The sequence below is a fragment of the Paramisgurnus dabryanus genome, chromosome 11, assembly GCF_030506205.2.
Source record: "Paramisgurnus dabryanus chromosome 11, PD_genome_1.1, whole genome shotgun sequence".
Classification (NCBI taxonomy): Eukaryota; Metazoa; Chordata; class Actinopteri; order Cypriniformes; family Cobitidae; genus Paramisgurnus; species Paramisgurnus dabryanus.
The window spans coordinates 32436443-32460848 of NC_133347.1; the positions used below are offsets into that span (position 1 = coordinate 32436443).

A 24406-nucleotide genomic window follows, 5' to 3' on the forward strand; every position below is an offset into this window, starting at 1 on the left:
TCTGTCCTGTATCTGTACGAGCAGATTCGTATGGGAATTAATGACTGTACAGTTCAGTACAGTATAGCTTATTTAAGGACTGCGATTTGAGCTACAGAAGTACAGTTTGATTTATGAATGTGTGTCAGATTTTATTGCCTACGTGAAACATGATCTTGACAAATGGCTTTAGAGACGTCAGTCTTTCTTAAGACTCTACTACTTTATGTGTATGTCATGAGTTTTTGCTGTATAAATCTCATGTTGTTTTGTTTCTTCTACTGGACAGTTTAAGGAAATGTCCCTAATCCTGCTTCAGGCTATTCTCTTTTTCTACCTTGCTATGAGATGACAAAAGTGATTAACGTCAATAACCTGAAGAAAAAAACTTATTTGGCATCTTTCACAGAAATTCCTTTCCATATATCAAATGTTTATTGCATGTAAATGAGTCACTATAGTTTGTGCATATTCAGCTGATGTTGTGCAAGAGTTTGCATTTGTTTCTGGTGTTTTGATTGTTTGGTGTGAGCTGTGGCCATACATCATCCAGAATAGTAACAAACCTTCATAAACCAACACTATACCGCTTGTCCGGCACATTGTGTTATTATACAACAATGAGTGTCAATGATCTAAAGAAAGCTGCTCTAGATAGATTGCAGTTGTCATGCAGTAGGTGGGCTGTAGATGTGTTTCTCAGTTTTGCTCTCAGGATGTCTCACTCCTGCACATTTGAGGAGTTCCATAAAATGGATATTAAAATCATTGAGCCTCTGCTAATGAGCAACTTTGAGAAACTGCTCATGAACATCATGGAAAGGTAACAATGACTTCTAGCCTACTGATATTTACAGTACAATGCAGGGCCTTATTTTAATGATCTGAGCGCACTGTCTAAAGCGCATAGCAGACAGTCTAAAATGGTTGTTCCTATTTTTGTAATAAGTAATGCGTGTGTTTTGGGCGTGATGTGCAATAAACCAATGAGAGTCTCAGCTCTCATCCCCTTTAAAAGCCAGTTGCACCGGTGCTATGCCGATTCCCTATTTAGAAAGCAGAATTTGTAAACTGAAAAACCAAGTGGAGGAAGAAGACCACCAGTTTGTATTTTTGGATTAAAACCTTTAAAAGTCATTTTCTTTCAGTCATTGAAGTAAAAATATCAGGCTTTTAATTGCTGTAAATGTATGGATAGCCTACATGATCAGTGTAATCTCAACGAATAATTTACAAATATACAAGAAAGGGTTTGTACTCTAAAACTACTTAATTTGTAACAAACAGGAGATAAAGAATTTACAAATGTGTGGAGAGCCAAAATGTTTCAGCACTCGGACAGCGCCTTGAGAGTTTTAAAAAAGCATTGCTTAAAAAGCATATTCACAGGTACAAATTCATTATATACAATACATCCGTGGGGGAGCATTGAAAAAAATAGATGCAATATTTGCATTTGTTTAAAGCAAAACATTTATTTACTTACCAGGCTACAGGTGAAGCAGCTCTTTACGCCTTCTGATGTCTCATAATCGATCCTCATTTACGTCCAAGAGACTCAATAATTATCTTTTACATTTTAATTCTTTACTTTTTCATATTTAAAAACGTTTGTGGGGTGCTGCGCATCCATGTGTGTGATAAACAAACACGTGTTGTCATCTTTTTTATAGACACATATTACTAACGTGCTCATTAAATAACAAAAACAATATTGCGCCATTGACTTCAGACTTTAGACCAGGTTTTAGTTGGTCAATGGCATTGTCTATTTTAGTTGCCTCAAAATAGCAATGCTATTAGGAGCTATTAAATTAGTTTTTACACATATTGCATATTATTAGGTAGATATAAAGCTAGGCAGAAAAAACTACTAGTCAGCAAACACAACATCTCATAAACATGTGGATTATGTCGGTTGTCATATGGATAGAGAAAGTTAATAAACAGAATTCCAGATATTTTTTCACACTATATTTTAATTATAAAACGGGCAGTTCTGGTTCTTCATTCTGATGAAACGCGTTATATGCCGTGATAAAATACCCCGGTAAACCCACGGTTCAGACCGTATTACATAAGTATCACTGCGCCACTGTTGCTGCGTACTGATTTATGAAAATAAAAACCACCATCTTGAATCATATTTTCAATTTGTCTACAATTGCACAATTATGGCGATATCCAGATAAAGGTCAATAAATATTGTTGAGTCATCTCATCAATAAAGATAAAACTCTCCCTGAGGAGTTTCTACCTCAAAGTCATATTTCCGCTATCCACTAGGTGGCGATCTTACCCAACTTAAACACTGACGCATTCACTCAACACTAAAAACACAGTGTTAGTTTTGATCATGACTCTGAATCTGATCTCTTACAAAAGTTATTCACATAAATGAAATTATGTCCGCTTTTAGCTGAAAATTTGAGAGTCGATAAGAGAACAAATGAAATGAAGGTAGGAGGAAACATTTTTTTGTTGTTGTTTAAAAGTGGATTTATATGATATTTTATGTTTATTTAAAGAAGATAATTTTTCTGCAAGGCATTAAACTAAAACAGCTGACGGGGAAAGAGTTAAGCATGCTTCCAAGCATATTTGATCATCACTTCAGCAGTTGCACAATATAAATGTTAATGTATAAATTAGATGAATGTTGATTTATAAAATAAACACCACAGTCTTTATATTTTCATTGTGTCTTTGCTGTGTCTGTGTTGCTTGGGAACTGCGCTCTGTTGCAGACACACTTGATTCTGAGGAACTATTTTGTTTGGCGGAAGAGTAATATTTGTACTAACATAATTACAACTTATTTGTGTTTTATTTTATGAAATCCTGCTATGCGTATGAAGTAACCGTTTTATAAAAGCAATAAGCCCCGCAAAGCAGTGGGGTTACAGTGCATTTTATTACAGCTAAGGGTCGTGCCTAACCACGCCCCTTAGCTGTTATAAAATGCACTGGTAACCCACTGCTTTGCGGGGCTTATTGCTTTAATATGTCTGCAGTCCAGTTGTGGTACAACACTGAATGTTTAACCAAATGATCATGCGCTCTTTCTGATGAAGGTGACAGACGTAACTGCTGTGACCTAAGTTGGGGCTTTAAGTGGCACATATTATGTAAAATCCATTTTTACAAGGTGTTTGGACATAAATGTGTGAACACAACAACCCTACAATGAAAAAAATCCACCCTGTCCTTTTTTCTTAATCCCCATTAAACCAAACCAGTCTCACAAGACATGCAGTGTTGATAGCATGACATTTTGGACATGCTATGATAAATGATCTGTGGAGTATTTTGGGCTGAAACTTCAAAGACACATTTTGGGCAAACCTGAGACTTACATCTTGTAAAAATGGGCATAATAGGTGTCATTTAGAGGACAGACTGATGGCTGGATCTCCTGTAGCATCCTTTAACTATAAGAGAGGTGCTGCTGTTACCATTGATGTTGACCTCAGTAATTCAACAACATCTACAGAGACGTTGTGCTACTCTTCTGTTCTTACAGCCTCAGCTGTCTTACAGTTTAATGAAAGCTGTCAGATTATATAGTGTATTAAAGGGATAGTTCACCAAAAATTATAATTCTTTCATCATTTTCTCACTCTCATGTTGTTCTGATAAACACAAAGGAAGATATTTTGAAAAATATTTGTAACCAAAATTAACAGAGGCCCCATTGCCTTCCATAGTAGGAAAAAAGAATACTATGAAAGTCAATGGGGTCTCTGGTCAGTTTTTTTAATAACCATTAAACACCTGGAGGATTTATTCGAGTATAAGCTGTGATCTGCTGCAGGGCTGGAACGACGCGTCGACGTAGTCGATTACGTCGATTACGTAATTACGTCGATTTGCCGGAAATGCGTCGATGCGTCGCATTGTTTACGTTTTCAAATGAAGGCGGCTTCAGCTCCGACCGGATAATACAAGTGTTATACCAAACAGCCAGAACGTGATCAAAAGTGTGGGAATACTTTAAGCAGAGACCAAATAAAACACATACTGTGTAAAACTGAAATGGCATACCACAGCAGCGCAACATCTGTGCATGATCATCTTAAAAGAAAACAACCTGGAGCTCTCCGACCTCAGAATGACGCGACGGCAGCGTAAGTATTTGAATTTTTACAGTAAGTTTTTATACAACAATAGAATCAATGCAGGCATATATGGTGCTTAATACAGCTGTGTTTACATCTTAGTTTAATACGAGCTGCGAGACGCCTGACAGACACGACATTGCATCGCGTCTGGGCAGTATGTTGAAACAGTAAATAAAGAGCGGGACAAGTTTAACTTTTTATATTAAGAAGTTATGAAATAATAAGTTACTGTGTTACACTGAGATAGGCATGTGCCCGCGTGCACTGAAAGCCAGCTGGCAGCGCGGAGTTCCCATAGCTTATTTTTTTGCTATGTGCGCAGATATTATAAAAGCTCGTCTCGTTAGGTATTCCTGACATGCGTTTATTTAAAGTAACAGCAGCGTAAACGCCGTTTATAAAATATTAGAAGATCATGCTAACTAAATTTGTATTTACCCGAGACTTAAGAAAAGTTAAATGTTAAAGTTGATGCTAAATGAGAATGCAGTAACGTTACTACTGATAGTAATAATATTAACAGTAATAATATAATGGTTACATTTTATAATAAGGGTTCATGAATCACAATGAACTTATTTTTACTTCAGTCTGAACTAATGCTGAGTAAATGCATGTACTAATCATAAACGAAGTGAAGAGTCATCATTAAGTACAACATGACATGTTTTTTAGTTAATGTATTAATAAACAATGATTTCATGTGAGTCATTTTGTAGTTAATGATGACTCTTCATTAGTTTATGATTAGCACTAGGGCTGGAACAATAAAGAGCAGGACATGTTTTTATATTAATAAGGAGTTATTATTCAGTTTGATTTATTTTTATTTTACTTCTTTAATATTAATATATTTTATTTGTTTAAGGTGAATAATGCCCCTTTTGCACTGTTTATGTTAGGCTGAATTAATGTTGGACTTGTTTTTATGTGATTTGTTATATTTTCCTTGGCACTGGCACTGTTTGTGTATTTGTTTAATTGAGAAAATGCTTCAATAAAATGTTGGCATTAATAGCAGATGTTACATTTATTATTTGTAAAAAAAAATCTTTATTTAGACTATTCGATTAATCGAAAAAAATAATCGATAGACTAATCGGTTGAAAAAATAGTCGAAATTTGCAGCTCTAATCTGCTGTACTGCAGGACAGTATTTAAGTGTATCAGATCATGTCAGCACACACTGAACGCTGGTCATCATTCACATTAAACTCTTGTCAACTGTTGTGCTTCTGATTGGTAACTCTCATCTCTCAGTGTTTACCAGGCCTGAGACTTAAAGGTTCTCTAAGCGAATCTGCGAGACGTTAGTTATTGTTGACGTTTGAAACTGTTTTCAAACAGACGGAGCGTAGCTAACTCCTCCCCCTCCCTTCCATGCTTTCATGAACGCGCCCAACCCCCACCCCCAAATCCTTTTTGTCGTTTATTGGCTGGAATACTTTGATTTGTTTTGTGATGCTAGGTTTGGCCACTTGTTGTTATTGCCGTTTGTGAAGCCTGGGCTGTCTACAGAGATTGCGTTTTTTTACAGTTTGATCAGCGGACAGGCAGCAAGCAGATAGTGAGGAGATGTTTCCGGTATGTAACAAAAAATGTTTTATGGTCTAAAACGCTTCAATTCGCTTAGAGCGCCTTTAACTACTACACAACAATAACCCTATACTGGCTTGTATTCTCTTTAACACTGAGCATCTGTATAGACTTCACTCGTATCAGCAATAATGCTGTCATGGCCTTTACTACCATTACTTGTTATGTTAAAACTGTGAAAATGTCATCTAGGAATAAAGGATGACTTATGAAAGATGCCGCCAAAATGTAAAATAAGGCATTGCTTTAATGAAGGTGATGTAGTAAGCAGGGGAGCAATGAATTGTTGTGTAATGTAAATGACTAAGATTTATAGCAGTCTAATTGTTTTTGTATTGCTTTTATATTTAGGTCATTATATTTATGATCCAAAATAATGAATCAGTATAACCCATTTTACCTCTGATTAAACAGTAGCTGAAGGTTTTTAATCACCTTACAGTATATTAGTTAAAGAAATGTTTGGGCTATGGGGGCTATACATGGATTTTTTTCTTTTGCTTACATTTTTTCCTCAAGTTAATGTGTTTGAAAGATGTCTAGTGAAACTGTGTTCATTCGTCCTAATGGACTGATACAGAGTCTCTTCTGACCTTATTGTGACTTTCATACAGCACTGCAAAAAATGACTTTCTTAGGGGTTGATCACATAGAACAGATTTATGGCAGTTGCAGGCGCCTTTTTTTGAATGATTTTCTATGGGCAGTGAGTGTTATGCCTGTCAAACGCCTTGCATTTTTTGTCACTGTACACCTTGGGTTTTTTGCTGGCGAATATCGTGCATTTTTTAGCCACTGAACGTCTTGAATTTTTTTTTGCCACAGAACGCCTTGGATTTTTTGCCGCCGAACGCCTTGCATTTCTTGCTGCAAACACCTTGTGTTTTTTTCTGCCAAACGCCTTGCATTTTTTTGTGTCGAACGCCTTGTGTTTTTTTTCTGCCAAACTCCCTGCATTTTTTTTCTGCCGAACCCCTTGCAATTTTTTCTGTCGAACGCCTTTCATTTTTTGCCACCGAACGGCTTGCATTTTTTTTCTGCCAAACTCCTTTAATTTTTTGCCGCTGAACGCCTTGCATGTTTTTTTGCCACCGAACACCTTGCTTTTTTGCCGTCAAACACCTTGCTTTTTTTTGCTGCCAAAGTCCTTGCTGTTTTTGCCGCCGAACGGCTTGCGTTTTTTTTTTTGCTTCCAAACTCCCTGCATTTTTCTTGCGCCGAACGCCTTTCATTTTTTTGCCGGCGAATCCCTTGCGTTTTTTTTTTTTCTGCCAAACTCCTTGCATTTTTTGCCGCAAAATGCCTTGTGTTTTTTGCTGCTGAAAGCCTAGCGTTTTTTGCTGCTGAAAGCCTAGCGTTTTTTGCCCCCAAACTTCTTGCCGCTGAACGCCTTGCTTTTTTTGCCAAAATCCTTGCATTTTTGCCGCCAAAGGCCTTGTGTTTCTTGCTGCCAAATGCCTTGCGGGTTTTTTGCCGCCTGCTGCACCACACGTTTTTGAAGGAGCGCTCAGAGTGAAAAAGCGCACAACGGGTACACATTTTCCATTGTCCAATTGAATGTGGGGAGAGGCAAGCTTGGAACAACTGGACTGCACTTGCTCACTGTCTCCTACATGCATTTTGTTGATTAGCAAAATGGCCAAAGAAAAGTCTAGTTTTTAGACAAAAACAAATTAAGTGAATTTGTGCTTAAGACACAAAAAATCTTCAACATTTTTTAAACACTTTATTCAAGAAAATTTTTGCTTGTTTTAGGTCATTTTGCTCATCAATAATATGCATCTTGATTTAAGAATTTTTAGATATTTGGACTGAAAACAAAAATACTAAGTAAGAAAGTCATTTATTGCAGTGTAAACACAGAATTTAACAGTCAAGTTCACTAAAAGCAGTAACGTATGTTTGTTTACCAACCCAGATAATTTGAGATATCAGTCATGTATGTACAAAAAGCTTAACATATGGTTAGGAGTCTCAGTATCCAATCGTCATTCCTGACTTACAAAGGGAAACATCTGTATGATTTTCTTGCTGTCTGAAATGCTCAGTGTCATGTCTTTGTTTAAATGTCAGACATCAGTGGTTAGGAAACTAATCTTGATTCTTTTTCATTATAAAAATAACAGATTAACCCTCCTCTCTATCTCTCTCTGCCTGTTTGTGCTGTGGTTTAAGCTTTATTAATCCTCTAGACCTGGATTACTGTTGTTGAGGGGATTTAAGTGTCTGTTTGACAGGTGTTGGTCAGTCAATAGGTCAGTGTCTTTACTAGTAGAGCATCTCTCAGTGCATTCCATTAGAGAGTTGAAACTGTTCTGAGGTCTGTCCCATCATCACATGCTCCGCGTTTGGACATACAGGTTTTCTTGGATCTTGGTCTCAGATTTTCTCAGGATCATTGTTGGATGGGGTCGATCTAGACATATTTTCGGTCTAGACATTTATTTGCTAGCGTGAGTGTAAAGATATAAACTCAGTAGTCAAGAAAGACGGTAAGAAGGAGTGAGGGGTGATGTGTGCTGCCGCTGTTCGTGCCGGTCAGGTCGCTGCTGTCGTGGCACCTCCAGCATTAGTGGCTGAAGTGAAGCCCACCCGAGCGGGAAGATCAATGACCCATCAGACCCGAGGGCACAGGCTCACCCTATCACGACTGATGGCAGGTTTCTTCTGGACTTGGGACAGTACTGTATATGGATCCAAATGGAAGCTTGGCTTATTTGGTAAGAATTAATAACCTGGACAAATATTTGTACAGACTTTGTTTAGGGGCTTGAAATGCTTGACTTATGAATCTTTCAAAACATTTTCTATAACACGATAATCACTTTGATTTGTAGATTCATATCACACCTGTTTGATGGTCATACTTTTGTTTTATTTTTAATATATCACATTTTTTCATTATCATTTCTTTAAGTGTTAAAGCGTTTACTTTCATTTTGCTGGAATAAAATGCTGTTTATTTGGCATTTTACCCCAGGACTTACAAGTAAAGCAGCATTGAAGTATTCCTCTGAAGATCTCTATGTATTCTGATATGTGTTTCTTCAGACAGATATACTGTAGTAGGAAAATCGCTTATTACACTACAGGTCAGAGAGTCTGATAGTTATGTGCATTTTGATCATCTTTACTTGATTAACATTTTACATGAATGGCCCTAATAAAGATGTGCATGTCCATAAATGATTAAGAGATCAATCTCTATTGTAGGTTATATTTAATACATGTTGAGCTTTGATGATAATGTAATTCCACCACAGAGGATTGCAAATGACTTTTACTTTAGTTAAACATCTTTTCTTCCGATTCATTTTATTGTCTGATCTTTCTATGTCGAGCAGCCATATCATAGCACAACACTGGTTGCCCACTGAAGCTAAGTAGGGTTGAGCCTGGTCAACACCTGGATGGGAGACCTCCTGGGAAAACTAGGTTGCTGGTGGTAGAGGTGTTAGTGAGACCAGCAGGGGGGTCACCCCGTGGTCTGTGTGGGTCATAGACTGTAAAAATATGGACGTAGTGTCTGTGACGTCACCCATAGGTTTGTGAAGAGCTTTTTTGGAGCCAATGGTTGTTGTTGCCTGTTGTCGCCATCTTAGCATCGCGTCACTGCGCATCACTCACGGTGGGACGTTGGTAAAGTTGAGGTGGCTGATTGCTGAAACCACGCCCGCCTAGTTTGACTCTAGTGACAGCAGTGGCTGTTCAACCGTCACTCAAGTGGCCGCACCCTTAATTATGCAGAACTTTAAGACTTAATATAATTGAATCGGATGAGTTACAAAAAAATTCACCCCCCTCACAGTTGTTATGAAGGGCAAAATTTGCTATATAGACCAAAATCACGTTTTGTAACAGGCTGTAAACATATTAATTTCTGCTGTAAAGTTGGCCATTTTAAATATGGGAACTGACTCCCTTTTGGAGTCAGCCTCTAGCGGCCAGTCCATGAATTGCAGTTTAAGGCTATGTCCACACGAAGCCGGTGCATTCCCTATCCGATCATTTTTTTCCTTGCTCTAAAAAAATTATCCATAAACACGAAACCACTGAAACCGACTGAAAGCGGTGTAGTATATATGCCAGACCAGTATGGGGCGCTGTAATTCTGCCACAGATATACACTATACACGGAGAAGAAGACTTTGAGCATGTGCATAACCAACGTATGGTGTTGTCCATTATCGCTTGTTGGTCACCACAATTGCATAGAAGCAATAGATTTCGCTGTAATAAAGCTAGTAGGCTTTAGTAGCTTCTGTAGCACGAACACAATCACCTAGGGCTGCAACTAACGATTATTTTAATAATCGATTAATCTGCCGATTATTTGTTCGATTAATCGATGAATCGGATAAAAAACAAAAAACAAGAAAAGCATTCATTTCCAACCCCTTATGCAAAACAGAACTAAAAGAGAAGAAATTGCATAAACATGTTGCTCCTTGAACACACCTGAGCTGTTACAATAATAATAAAATAAAATAAAAATGGACCAACACAAAAAAATACACATGTATGCTTTACATCTGCCAAATATATAGACTTTTTTATGATGCATTTCCCATCAAGAAGCCTCTCTTGATGGGATCAAAAAGATAGTGTACGAGTACACTCTCAGAAATAAAAGTACAAAAGTTGTCACTGGACAGTACCCTTTCAAAAAGGTACACCTTTGTACCCAAAAAGTGCATATTATTACTTCAAAAGTACATATTGGCAGTTCAAAGATACATATTTGTACCTAAATGGCACATATTAGGACCTTTTATAAAGGGTACTGCCCCAGTGACAGCTTTGTACCTTATATTTGACTTTATGTGTTTTCTCTGATCAGATACCTATATCTCATTTGTTAAAACTGTTCCATTTACATTTGGCCACATAAATGCGTCTTGTGAAAACGGAAGATGCGTCTTCTACTCCCGCGCAAAATGCAAATACACCATTCATTACTTCACCTTAAAAAATGTAAGACGATGTTTATGCAACAACAGGCGGCACTTACTGTATGATGTACTGTATGTTGGGCCGGGCACGCGCGTCTCCTTGCTCGGCATGAGCTGGAGCGCGCAGTACAGAACAGCAGGAGAGTGACGGCGCGATGATTTAACATACAGGTCCACGACGGGTAAACGCGTTCATACAACTCTCTCTCAACGTTTTATTTTTTTGTTTAATATAATTGGAGTTTTTTTATTCGTTCTAGAAACTTTTTTTACTCGCTGTCGTCGCTCCATAAAGCAAAAGCGTGTCGTCTTTGTTTGTTTACCTCTTTGCCGGCTTCCAGGTGACGCGCTTACGTTTGGGAGGAGTAAAACACTGACATGTGGTTTTCCTCTACCTTTGCTGTTTTTTTATCTTTTCTCCGCCGCCCTGTCTTTTCGCCGCCCTGTCTTTTCTCCGCCCTGTCTATGAAGCGCCGAACTCTGCAAGCAACAGTGCGCGAGAGAGACCGACGCTCCGTCCCAAACCGCATGATTCCATACTATATAGTAGGCGAAAAGCACTACTTCTGGTATTCTTTGCCTACTATATAGTATCGAATTAGGTGGTTTGGGACGCAGTGCGAGTGTGCTCACTCCGCTCCGCGCTTAACTGAAGTTTTTCCTTTTTTTTATTAAACGTCTCTGCGTCACGCGACACAACGAATCGATTATGAAATTCGTTGCCAACACTTTTAGTAATCGATTTTTATCGATTTAATCGAATCACGTAGTCCGCCGTTATTGTTGTTGCTGTTACGTGTGACGCTTCCGACACGTGATGTGATGACGTTTTCGCTTCACAAAATATACGGATTGGTTGTACAGACGAAACCGCAAGGGTGTCGGTTTCAGATTTATCCACTTTAGGACCCGGTTTAAAAAAATAGCGGATTCAGTCTCCCAAACGCCGGATCCGTGTGGATGAAACGCCAATACGATAACAAATTTATACGTATACAGTGATACGTGTCTCCGTGTGGACAGCCCCTGAGTCACTTCCATGTTGGCTTCATCAGAGATATCAGAAAAATTTTTACAAAATTTTTTAAGGTAAGTGCTTGAAATCAATTTATTTAAGCTACATTTAAACAAAAGTTTTTTATTTTATTTCATTTTTCTATTTTTTTTGTTGTTGTTGTTTAAATGTAGCTTAAATACATTGATTGCAACCACTTACCTTAAAAAAATTAAGTAAATTGAATGAATAATTTTTTTAGTGTTGGTCCTAATGCTGCGTTTACACCAACCGCGGTTGAGGCGTCAAATTCACGTCTACCACGCCTAGTTTTCTGCTTGAACATTTTGAATGCATTTGCGCGCCTGGAGCGAAGTAGACGCGTTGAAAAAAGCAAACATTTGACGCGCGTCAGAGGCGAAATCCACTTCTTGTGGGAGGGGCAAGTGCTATGCGGTTGTTTGTTTGCAAGATGACTGATGTTGATCGGCCATTTTTTTCAGAGAGTTACCGGTTTGTATTTGGTCAACTTACTATGGGGGGGAAATAGTTTAAAAAACGGCGGGAATGCCGCGGGTCGATAAACGTCACGTGACTCAAAAGTGAAATGTGTATTTACAACTTACCAGGTTGCCCAAAGTCCTCACTGACACTCTTGCAAGGGAGGTCCTTTTTATTCCTGTCTCTATAGAAATAAGAACTTGTGTCGTATAGTTTCAGATGACTGCTTACGGACAATATCAAGCGTTCCTCTATGTTGAATGAGTGACTCCGGGCGGGGCTGCTGCCACAGCAGCAAGCAGGCTCCTGATTGGTCAATGCGGCGTGAAAATCCACCAAAGTTCACATTTTTCAACTCGGGTGTCAGCCGCAAAACACAAAATGCACAAAAAGCACCATTTGCGCGTACCGTGCCAGATGCTCAATTCGCACCATTAGCGCAAACTAGAAGCACGAATGATATGGAATTGCGTCTGCCGCGCTAAACGCCTCATTTGTGTAGCGAGACCTCCAGACGCGCATCAACGCGTCTTCACATTGACTTAACATTGAAATAACTCGCGCTTGAGGCCTCTACCGCGGCTGGTGTAAAGGCAGCATAACACCCCAGTATAGTGATGGGGACACTATACTGTCAAAGGCACCCTCCCTTGGGGGGCGGGGTTAAACAGAGAAACTCTCTGTGGTCGTTAGAATTCCTAGGATTTAGGGTAGGGGTGTGCCCCGTCATCCTGGCCAAACTTGCCCATCGGCCTACTAATCATCATCTCATATATACTTATTCACTTATCACTCTGTCTCCTATCCACTAATAAGCTGGTGTGTTGTGGGCATTCTGATGCAATATGCATGAGGTGGATGTTGCACAATGGTGATGGTTAAGAAAAATTCCCCATATGTAAAGTGCTTTGCGTGCTTCACAATAATGCATTATATAAATGTAGCGAATTATTATTATTATTATTATTCTCTCAATGTTTCTATGACCACACTTACTGTCAAAACATGAAATAGACAAACGAACTCAGTGTCTACCAAAATATGTTTTTTAATGGTAATATTGATTGTTTTCAATTTGTATCGCATTAGAGAATATGATGATGTTTGGTATAATATGAATAAAAGTGAGGTTTGATAGAGATGTAATGATGGACCTGCTGTAGTTCAGAAGATAAAATAGTCACTCATACTAGAGCAAATATCAGCATACAATGCATACATATGAATCTCAAACTGATTGAATAAAAATGAGAGAATAAATAAAAAGTTAAATGTCATTGCTGTCACACAATATTACATCTTGCTTTCCTTTTTGGTCTGTTTACGAATCCCCACATTGACATTTGGTTTCATAGACGTGTTCAGACATCGGGACGGCCGACTTGGTTTGTGTGCCGTGATTGAACGGCACCTGTGTGTATGAGAGGTGACATATGGTCAATCCCTCTAAGCTTTAATACCCTGAAGTGTGAGAGGTTTACCTTACTCTGACATACATTCACTCTGTCAGGGGTTACATGTATATAGTTCACCTGAATGAATCATGTACTCACCTTCTTGTACTCATCTCAAACCCGTTTGTTTTTTGTCCTGTACAGTGTCATTGATAAGGGCTGAAACGGTGTTCTCGAGTCAGTTGAGTATATAGTAATTATTTAAGCTGCTCAATGAGTAACATCCCAGTGAAGGTGAGGTTTAGCTTTGCTACTCGGATTTCTCAAACGTTTCAGCCCTGAACCTGGTATCCATGGCAACCGTTTCAGACCAACTAAAGGAGCGTATTTGATCAGGCACCATGCGGGAAACTCTTGCGTACGGATGCTTTGCTCAACACGGGATATATTCACTAAACATGTATTTTCGTGCAATCAAAAAGCGCTTCGGCCAAACCCCGCTGTCGAGAATCGGATCAGTTTATTAGACCTCATCTCACCCGGCTGTTTGAGATTCACTGACACTATCTGCCATAACTTCACTGAGAACAGATCCTAAAATGCTCTTTAGGGCAAAAAAATCTTTTCATTTTAAGATAAGATACATCAATTTTTTTTAATCTTTCATTAAAGTTTAATAATATGCAATTTTTATAATTTTATAAGGGGGCATATCTTGAAAATCTGAATTTTTCCATGTCTAAGTGTTATAATTGGGTCCCCAGCAGTGTTGTTTTTGGCAGCCCTTTTAGTTTTAGTCTTTTGGACGAAAATGCTTTTTAGTTTTAGTCACATTTTAGTCACTTATAAACTTGATAGTTTTAGTCAAGTTTTAGTCGACCAAAACACAAAAAGGTTTTAGTCAAGTTTTAATCGACGAAAACGCAAAAAGATTTTAGTCAAGTTTAAGTCAATTTTAGTAAAATGGTTAAAAAGTGCCTTGCCTTGTTATTTAAATACACCACAAAAAGTATTGGAAATGGGCTTAGGTTTGACAAGTAGATACATGTAAAACCTTAAGCTTACCATGAAATGTGTCACAAGGCGAATGTTGAGTAAAATTGAATGTATATGATATGTTAACAGCGTGACTTGTTAGTACCTTTAAAAAAATTTAGCGTGATGAGCCTTCAGGTGCCGCTTGAGGTTGGTGGTATTCTTCCCACCTAGTTTGTGGCCACATTTACCGTTGTCTCCAAATATGCATTCCGTTTTTATTTTTGATGGATTATACTGAGAGAATGTCCATAAATCATCTCGTTGTTTCCATTTATTGGCGTCACCGCCACGGTCCTTCGAACTCACCACAGCCGCAGGTGTGTGTTGTTGTTGTTGTTTGAAATCTGGTGCGCGTGCGCATACTTCCATACTATATAGTAGGCAAAAAGCACTACTTCTCGTACTCTTTGCCTACTATATAAGTAGGCGGTTTGGGACGCAGCGAGAGTTGACCCAAAACAAGGACAGGAAGCGGCAGCATTGCTGATACTTTTTAGCTAAAAACAGACAGATTTCACGCGAAATTGGCAGAAATGATATGAATTGTGAGCGTCAGACTTATAATCATTTTCGTTCCGTCTCGTCTCGTCAACGGAAACTTGAAAGCGTCTCGTCATGTTTTCGTCACCTTTAGAGACATTTTTAGCTAGTCGTCGTCGCGTTAGCGTCATAAAAAATAGATGTGTCAACGAAATCATTTTGTTGTCGTCATAGTTGACGAAAACAACATTGGTCCCCAGTGCTTCTATCAACCTAGAAAATGTGATAAGATCAACCCACTAACTTAGTTTTGGTAAACCATTCTCAGCAAGCATGTGAAAAAATAGGTCAATGAAATTTGTCTCCCCTTATGATGTCAGAAGGGGATAATTACGCCCCTTAATCTGCACTATCCAACCACGGGACTGGATGTAGTACAGAGATCAGCTCATTTGCATTTAAAAGGACACACCCATAATGGAACATTTTTACTCACACCTACAAAGTGGCAATTTTAACATGATATTATAAATTATCTATTATGATATTTTGAGCTAAAACTTCACATACGTACTTTGGGGACACCAAAGATTTATTAGACATCTTAAAATAGTGTTGTAAAATGTCCCTTTTTAAAAAGTAACCTTTTCAACTAACTATCAGATAAACTTACAGTAGATGTACAGGTTAATGTTAACTAACAGTCATTGTTTTAGGCTTCTGTTATTAAAGTATTTTCAGTCTGATATAACTTTACTAAACTAAATTCATATTTACTGTAAACACCAGTACAGAGATGTTTTTCACTACTGAGATCACAGTATATTATACCATCAGTGGTTTTTAATCCTGCACTAGTTTACCATATTAAATCCTGTACTGCCATTTAAAAATAAACTAATGACAGAAGTGAATCAATTACTTAGACCTGGATTAACATGAAGATATAGAGGACAGTAGTGATCTATCAGTAATAAAGAAATGAGCTCGGTACATATAAATACACAGAACAGTAATGTTGGTGTATTGTGTCCTCATCTCTGATTATTATATAATCGTCTCTCTGTTCATCTGGTGTTTATATAACAGCAATCTGTTCTCTGAGGAAACTTCTTCAATGAAGCCAGATCTGCTGTTATCAAATACTGAGCACACTGCAGATCTCAACTCGTTTCCTCTATCACTTTTCCACACTTTCACTTTCTATTACACCGGACCACTTAACAAAATGTATGACAATGGTTATAAGAAGTTGTTTTGGTACTGTACAGTATCATGTTAGTCCTTGGCCATAATAACATGTATAACCATGTTTTTCGAACAATATTAGGTACTTATACCACAGGGCAGTTGAATGCTTTATTCTAATTATCTGAGAAATGTTTTACGGGTATGCAGTATTTTTTGATAACCGCACACCTGACCTGTCAAATGTTTTCAAATAACCACCAGAGCAATGACTGTGGTAACTGTGGTATAAGAGGAATAATTGACTTTGGTCCTTTCCATTATATAAGGAATAATTGACAACAGGCCATTGAATTATTCTAAAATAATGCACACCTAAGGTAGCAATGTTGTACGAAGCGGGTGTGCATTATGTTCAAACAATTCAAAAGACAATTATTCCTTTTATACCACAGTTACCACAAACATTGCTCTTGTGTTTTTTTAGGACATTTGACAGGTCAGATGTGTGTTTATAGAAAAATAATGCATACCCGTAAAACATTTCTCAACTAATCAGAATAAAGCATTAAACATCCCCGTGGTATAAGTAAGGGATAATGTAGAGGCAGCCGGTAGTTATTGGGAAATAAGCCCCTTCAGTGTGATACAAGACCCTCCGCTTCGCGTCGGGTCCTGATCACACTGTCGGGGCTTATTTCCCAATAACTACCGGCTGCCTCTACATTATCCCGCTTATTACACGGCTACTTGCCACAGAAGAAAAAAAACTGGACATGAATATGAATTTGAAACATTTTATTGGCATATTTGTTTTAAATTAACATTTTTATCCTTCCGCGAAACTTTGCACAGATGCATAAAATGATCGTAATACCTTATTAAGATCCTCTGCTTCATACTTGTCTGTCTCCATTTTTTTCTCTTTTAGCCAGTCTTTGAGAAGTTTTAATGCCCATTCTGTATTTTTTTGTGTGTTGGCTTCGTAGCTGTCATGCTCTATTTTGTCAAGTTCAGTCTCAGTAAGCTCTCTGTGTCTTGTCGTGGTTGTCGAGTGTTTGTCACAAGATGGCGCCAAACAGTAATCTTTATTGATCTTTATTGGCGCGGAGCGATTTTACTCGTGCAAGTAGTACCGGCTATGCGTTATTATTTTGGAGCGGTTATTATTTGAAAAGAACGAACCTGCAAATGTCTCAACTGACCAATCAGAATCAAGCATTCCAGAGAGCCGTGGTATAATTGAAAATAATGCACAACCACAGTGTGTTTTCTCGTCGTGCCTTGTTACCACCCATCGCCTCATTACCACGGCCTGTTGTCAATTATTCCTTACATACAGTACTATGGCAGCTCAATGTTACCCACCACAGTAGTGATGCGTGGGTGGTCTCATAACCTGCTGGCCCAGCGGGTAACCCGAGGGTCGGGTTGGGGCAGGTAAAGAAATTGTAACTTTAATGCGGGGCGGGTTGGGGCGGGTCATTAAAAACAAAATAAAAAAAACATATACATGCCATGAATCGATTTTTTTCCAATTTTATTTCAGCAAACATTGAACGTAAGATTAACGTTAATCTTATTATGAGTCTTCTCCACTAGATGTCAACCTTTTTTTGCCTTGCACGATGTTACCAAGGAGCGAGAGGCGAGCCTGTCATTCATTCATTCGGTCTGTATTCTAATATATTCTAATATAATACTGTATAATATTCTATATAATCTATATTCATCGAGTTGAATCGAGACGTGGCAACGTAACTTGCGCAACGTACTGTAACTTGATATCCCCAAACCTTTGGCCTCATGTCACGGAAGCGCCAAGTAGCTCCCGTTGCCAGCCACAACAACAAAACAAACAGAGAAATAAAAGATGGATGATATCTTCTTTGGATACTATCTGACAGTGTCATGTATTTCTAGAAATCATGTTGTAGTATGAAGTAAACTTTACTTGATCGTTTCATTCATTCTGCAGTTTTCTTTACAATGTTGAAAAATCAGTTTGTGTAGATTGTCGATATTAAAACTGTGTGTCCGTTGTGAACTAAACATGCAAATCTATAACAAAGAGTAAAGATTGCAATGAGCATTCACATATCTCAGATTCATGAATGTGTTTTCATAAGAGCTCAATATGTGAATCATTCAATCTTGCCAGGCCGTGTTAAAGGGATGTTTGAGAATGAAACATATTGGATTTCAGTGGGGTTTATAAAGGTCACAGTCAAGATATCCACGTATGTTGAGTCTGTCAGATGTTTTGATGGATGACTGCTCCTCTGAGAGATGCTGAAATACACTCAGATTTGCTGTTCCAGTAATCTTATGTGAAGCAGGAAACTTAACCTCCACTTTCTGAAACCCTAAAAATATACGTGCCTCTCTCTGGGTACGAGCTGGATCTGGTTAGGGTTTTTTATGCACTGCACATATTGTAAACATTTTAAGGGCATAAATTGTGTTGATTTTTTAGGGGTTGTTGTAAAAATCTCTCTCTCTCTCTCTCTCTCTCTCTCTCTCTCTCTCTCTCTCTCTCTCTCTCTCTCTCTCTCAGTGGAGAAATGTATGGGCTGCATGCAGACAGGGACTCAGATGCTGAAATTGCGCGGTGGATCCAAAGGTCTGGTGCGTTTTTTTTACTTGGACGAGCACAAGTCCTGCATTCGCTGGCGGCCCTCCAGAAAGAACGAGAAAGCCAAAAGTAAGTGCCAGGGGTCCACAGTCATTCACGTTCTTTATACTTATCTGTTTTATTCATTACACACTGACCTCAATTTATTCAGACCGAGAGGAAAATATACAGCTGTACACTAAAGTGGGTATATAGCGTAACAAATAACATACAGATTTTAGTTATGAAAGTCCACGCATCCACTTTCATATTGACCATAGAGAGCTGTTTATATATGCATAATCACACACAATAATCACTGTGTATTATAGAAATCTCATCTGAATCTCTGACGGAGATTTGTGTGATCACTGAGGGAAAGATCTAAACCATTATCTGTCATCTCTCAGAAACAATAAAGAAATTAAACGCATCTTAAAAAGATTCACAGAACAAACACATTAATTGATTATGTCTGTTAGATTTGGTTTAATGTAGGCTACTACTGTAAATGTATTTTATTGCTCTAGTGCACACCAAAGCTTTTAAGCGCGGCTGAAAATGCTAGGCGGATGCCGACTGCCAGCTTTGGTTGCTGTGATACTTCTGCTTTGTTTATCAGTTGTTGAACTGTGCACCGGTTGGTTGTTGTGATATTTATCCTTCTCCTCTTCCACTGTGATTGGACGGCCAAGTGAAACGTGATATTGACGAGCTGAGCTTTTTACCAAAGTTGAATATTTTTCAGCACTCAGCGCAGACAAAACTCGCCAGCTGCTGGCTTTTTTTGAAAAGCGCAGCGCTTCCATTGGAAACAATTAAAAACATACGTAAACGCCTTGGTGTGCACGCCTGCTAACACAGTGGTTCTCCTACTTTTTCAGCGGGCGGCCCACTTGTATACGGTGCATCCTTTCACGGCCCCCCAAAGAAAATTTATGACATAAAACATTCTTAAACTTAAAATTTGAATGAAACAAAACATATTAAATTATCTAATTTGGTGCTGTTGGTTATTTTTCTGAGATTTAATTACACAGAATTTATGATTAATTCATTTATTTTATAAAACCGGGGCCCCCCTGGCACCATTACAGGGTCCCTCAGTTTCAGAACCACGGCTCTAATAGACAGTCACAAATGTGATAGTAATAAATGAAACACAGTCCTCCATCACATGAGAATGTGTTTAACTTTCAGAAGTTATTAACTTTACATCTTACCGGTGCAAGATGACTTTAGTGGCACAGATGATGAATCATATCTATCATCATCTAAATGACAGAGGTCACGAGAGGGTTAAAAGTCAGAGCCCTGACATCTCATTGCAACCTGAGGAATTCATCACACGCTTCTTAAGTCAACTCATTGAACTGATTTTATTATAGTCTTTATATCACACATGGGTTGATTTCGTGTGAGATTCATCAGAAGAATTCGACTAGAAATGACACATTTGATGTTGTTTATATTCATGTTTTATATAGATGCACAGATGCAGACAATCAAAAAATCCTAAAAAAACTGTTAGAAAATGTCAGGCTTCTATTTAGAAGTTAAAACTAAAGAGACACATTGACATTACTTTCAGGCAAATGAATCCACCCAACCCCACCAAACAGAATTATTTTGATTATAATGATATATTTTGAAGAATTTACAACTTCCAAAAACAGCTTATACCTCATTATACGTATAACTGCTAAACAACATGTATGTATGTTGATAAATGCTTGATATAATTTTGTAATTGTTAATACATTTCTACAGTAAAGATTGCTTAAAGTTTGGTTTATTTCTGTTTGAAACACATTTTGTCTTATTGTCATAAACAAACATGATTCATTTGAGTTAAACGCATGGATATGAATGAGTATGACATGTGTTATAGCTGTAGATGATTTGTCTAATAGATGAATGAAAGGATGTCAATTGGCAGTAGAGAGTGTTTAATTTGAAGTAGCCATCTGCTCTCACATTTCTAAATCTGTTCTTCAGAGACTTTATTACATGCATCTGTAGATGTAGATTGTTAATGAAGAGCGCTGGATTATAGCCTACAGTAAATGTTTTGCATTTCTTCTCTCAGTCTCAATCGACTCCATCCAGGAAGTGTGTGAGGGAAAGCAGTCTGAGATCTTTCAGAGATATGCAGACGGCAGCTTCGATCCCAACTGCTGCTTCAGCATCTACTACGGCGAGCACATGGAGTCTCTTGACCTGGTGTCAGGTACTGGAGAAGAGGCTCGCACCTGGATCACTGGTCTGAAATATCTAATGGCCGGCATCAGCGATGAAGACAGTCTGGCTAAACGTCAGCGTACTCGTGATCAATATCCTTACGGTCCAAAGACTGATGGTGATGATAATGCTGATGTGTCAGATGCACGTACTGTACAGCACATTTATGTGAAGTTTTTACCATAAGAGTGAAGGGTGTGTTATAGTAAAATCTCTTCGGCGTAGCCCCATTCAGACCACCAGCACGCTGTGTCGCCCGTTTCTTTCATTACGGTCATAAACAAGCTTTAACTGAAATGAATGAGATCATGTCGCTCTGCAACTGCTAGTCGCCTGCGGTCTGAACGGTGCTTAAATGTCCATAAATTATAGATTTATGTTTTAATAACTATTAAACAAATTAATCTTATTATTATTGTTATTTTAAGGATACAGTTAAAATGTTGTTTAAGTATATTGCTCATTGTTTGTTCATGTTAGCCAATGCATTTACTAATGTTAACAAATATAACCTTATTATAGTGGTATCGAAAACTATTATTGACGTTTTCTTAACTTAACACATCAAGGTAACAGTATAAATGTTTAGTTTTAACTTCACTCTTGCTGTACAGTAGGGTTCCAGATATACAATCCCATTCATTCATTTTCTGCCGAGAGAAATGGATGTTTAACAACTGTGCGCAAACGTTGCGAGACAGACCGACTGTGAGCACTGAGGTTAAGCAATGATATATGCTTCTGTGAAAACCTCGAGTCTTTACGATCTAATTTCAAATCCCCAGTGAAAATTTATAACTACCCATAAGCTTGAGAGATTTACACCAATCGGAGAAGTCTTTCTGTAACCATGGAAACATAGAAAGCACAAAAAGCGCTCGCCAGTGATCACTAACATGAACGATTGCCAGTAAAGTCAAATATTTTTTTCTATATATGATATTGTTTATGGATTGATGACTTAATTTGCAATGCCTCATGGGATATTTACTATCTCATAAAAAATGTTTAATATCTTGTTGCTTTAAATCGAAGCTTGTGATGTTGTCATGTGGAGCTTTTTGGTTTGCACTCATTACTGAACAGTCCTGATGGAGAACATTAGTATGAATGTGAGGCTGCATTGTTGTGTGATCTTAACTCCGTTCATCAGATGGTTAAAGCAGACCTTCACAGAGGCTGATAAGAATGGAGATGGCAGTCTCAGCATCAGTGAAGTCCTACAGCTCCTCCACAAACTCAATGTTAACCTGCCCAGGCAGAAGGTCAAGCAGATGTTTAAGGTACGTGACCTCTACAGTACATCATTAACTGAACTGATGGACATTGATATCAGATGTGGTGTGACGAGATGTGTGATGTGATGAGATGCGATGAGACATGACGAGATGAAACGTTATGAGATGAGACCAGACGAGATGTGATAAGATGAGATGTTATGAGATGAGATATGATGAGACAACACAAGATGAGACATGACGAGACATTATGGGACGTGATGAGATGTGATGAGACGTTATGAAATGAGACGTTTTAAGATGAGACCTTACGAGATGTGATGAGATGAGACGTGACAAGATGTGACTTGATGAGATAAGATATTGCTTGAAGAGATGTGACGTTACGAGATGAGATTTGACGTAATGAGATGAGATGAGAGGAGATGTGATGAGACATGACGTGACGTGATGAGATGTGATGAGACGAGACCTTACGAGACATGATGATATGTTATGAAATGAGTTGTGATGAGATGTGATGAGACGAGGTGAGACGTGATGAGATGTGACATAACATGATGTGATGAGACGTGACGAGAGGTGACGGGAAGAGACATAATGATATGTGATGAGATGTTATGAGATGAGACCTTACAATACGTGATGAAATGTTATGAGATCAGATGTGATGAGACGTGAAGGGATGAGACGGGACAAGAAGTAATGAGATGAGAGGTGATGGGATGAGACATGACGTGACAAGACATGATGTGACGTTATGATGAGACGAGACCTTGCGAGACGTGATGAGATGTTATGAGATGAGATGAGATGAGATGTGATGAGACGAGACGTGACGTGATGAGATGTAATGTGACGTGACTAGACATGATGTGACGTTATGATGACATGAGACCTTGCGAGACGTGATGAGATATTATGAGATGTGTTGAGACGAGGCGAGATGTGATGAAACGAGGTGAGATGTGATGGCATGAGGCGAGATGAGATGTGATGTGACGTGATGAGACGAGATGTGATGAAATGTGACGTGACTACACATGATGTGACGTTATGATGAGACGAGACCTTGCGAGATGAGATGTGATGAGACAAGGCAAGATGTGATGTGATGAGATGAGATATGAAGTGATGAGATGGGACAAGATGTGATGTGACGTGATGAGATGTGATGAGACATGATGAGATGTGATGAGATTAGACTTGACGTGACGAGACTAAACGAGATGTGACGTGATGAGAGACAAGATAAACCTTTATTCGTTCCACAATGGGGCAATTTCTTGGAGAATTCATGGAGAATGAAGACACTCACACTAACAGAAACATGTTAAAATGTAATTTGCCGAAAATGTTTACCAGTTTGTAGTTAACCAAAAGATTTTGGACATTGCGTAGGTCTGCGAGTAAACAATGTAAAGTAATTCCTTCAGATTGGCTAAAACTGTTGAGGAACCGAAGGGTGTGCTGACCTTAAATCTGTTTGATTCATTAATGTCATGGTTTATTAGTATCAGGTAGCCAATGCCTTGGCGTATTTATGGTTTGTGTGTGCGTGCGTGTGTGACTTCACTCACCTTAGTTGTTTGTAGGTCTCTAAGCTTCACACTTGATCAGCGTCCACCCCATCTGCTGTAAAGGGACACAGATGGCATTTAGTGTAAGACACAGTAACCACATGAGGGCAATCTGGCTCTGATCTCAAACAACAGTGTGTGATGGGAGAGGATTTCTCATCTGAAACCTTTGGCTCTGACTTCTCCATTTAGTAAACTGTGTGATTCTCTGTGTGATACACTTTCTGCATTTTTTTGCTTTAGTGATATCTAAAATATCAGACATTTCTTAACTCTGAGCAACTATACAGAACAACCTCACCGCATATAGCAACACACAATTCTTCATTTTTTTAATAAAAATTTGAGGTTAAATAAAATAATGAAAATCTTTTAAAATGATGTAATAAACACTGTGCAATTACACTATACTACTTTATGGGAATGTCACTGACTGCTGACTCCATGAGGTGTCCAATATTTCACATTCACATGATGAAGGCAGTAATAA

General features: G+C 38.4%; 1 protein-coding gene across 8 annotated transcripts in view; it reads left to right on the forward strand.

Annotated features, from left to right (window-relative positions):
- plch2a (phospholipase C, eta 2a) overlaps positions 1-24406 on the forward strand; it is a 160336-nt gene that overhangs the window by 106530 nt on the left and 29400 nt on the right. For all 8 annotated transcript variants that reach the window (XM_065247805.1, XM_065247804.2, XM_065247809.2 and 5 more), the window contains 3 exons: positions 18801-18947; positions 20947-21190; positions 22252-22381. In XM_065247805.1, the coding sequence (XP_065103877.1) occupies positions 18801-18947; positions 20947-21190; positions 22252-22381 (521 nt within the window). The remainder of the gene's footprint in view (positions 1-18800; positions 18948-20946; positions 21191-22251; positions 22382-24406) is intronic.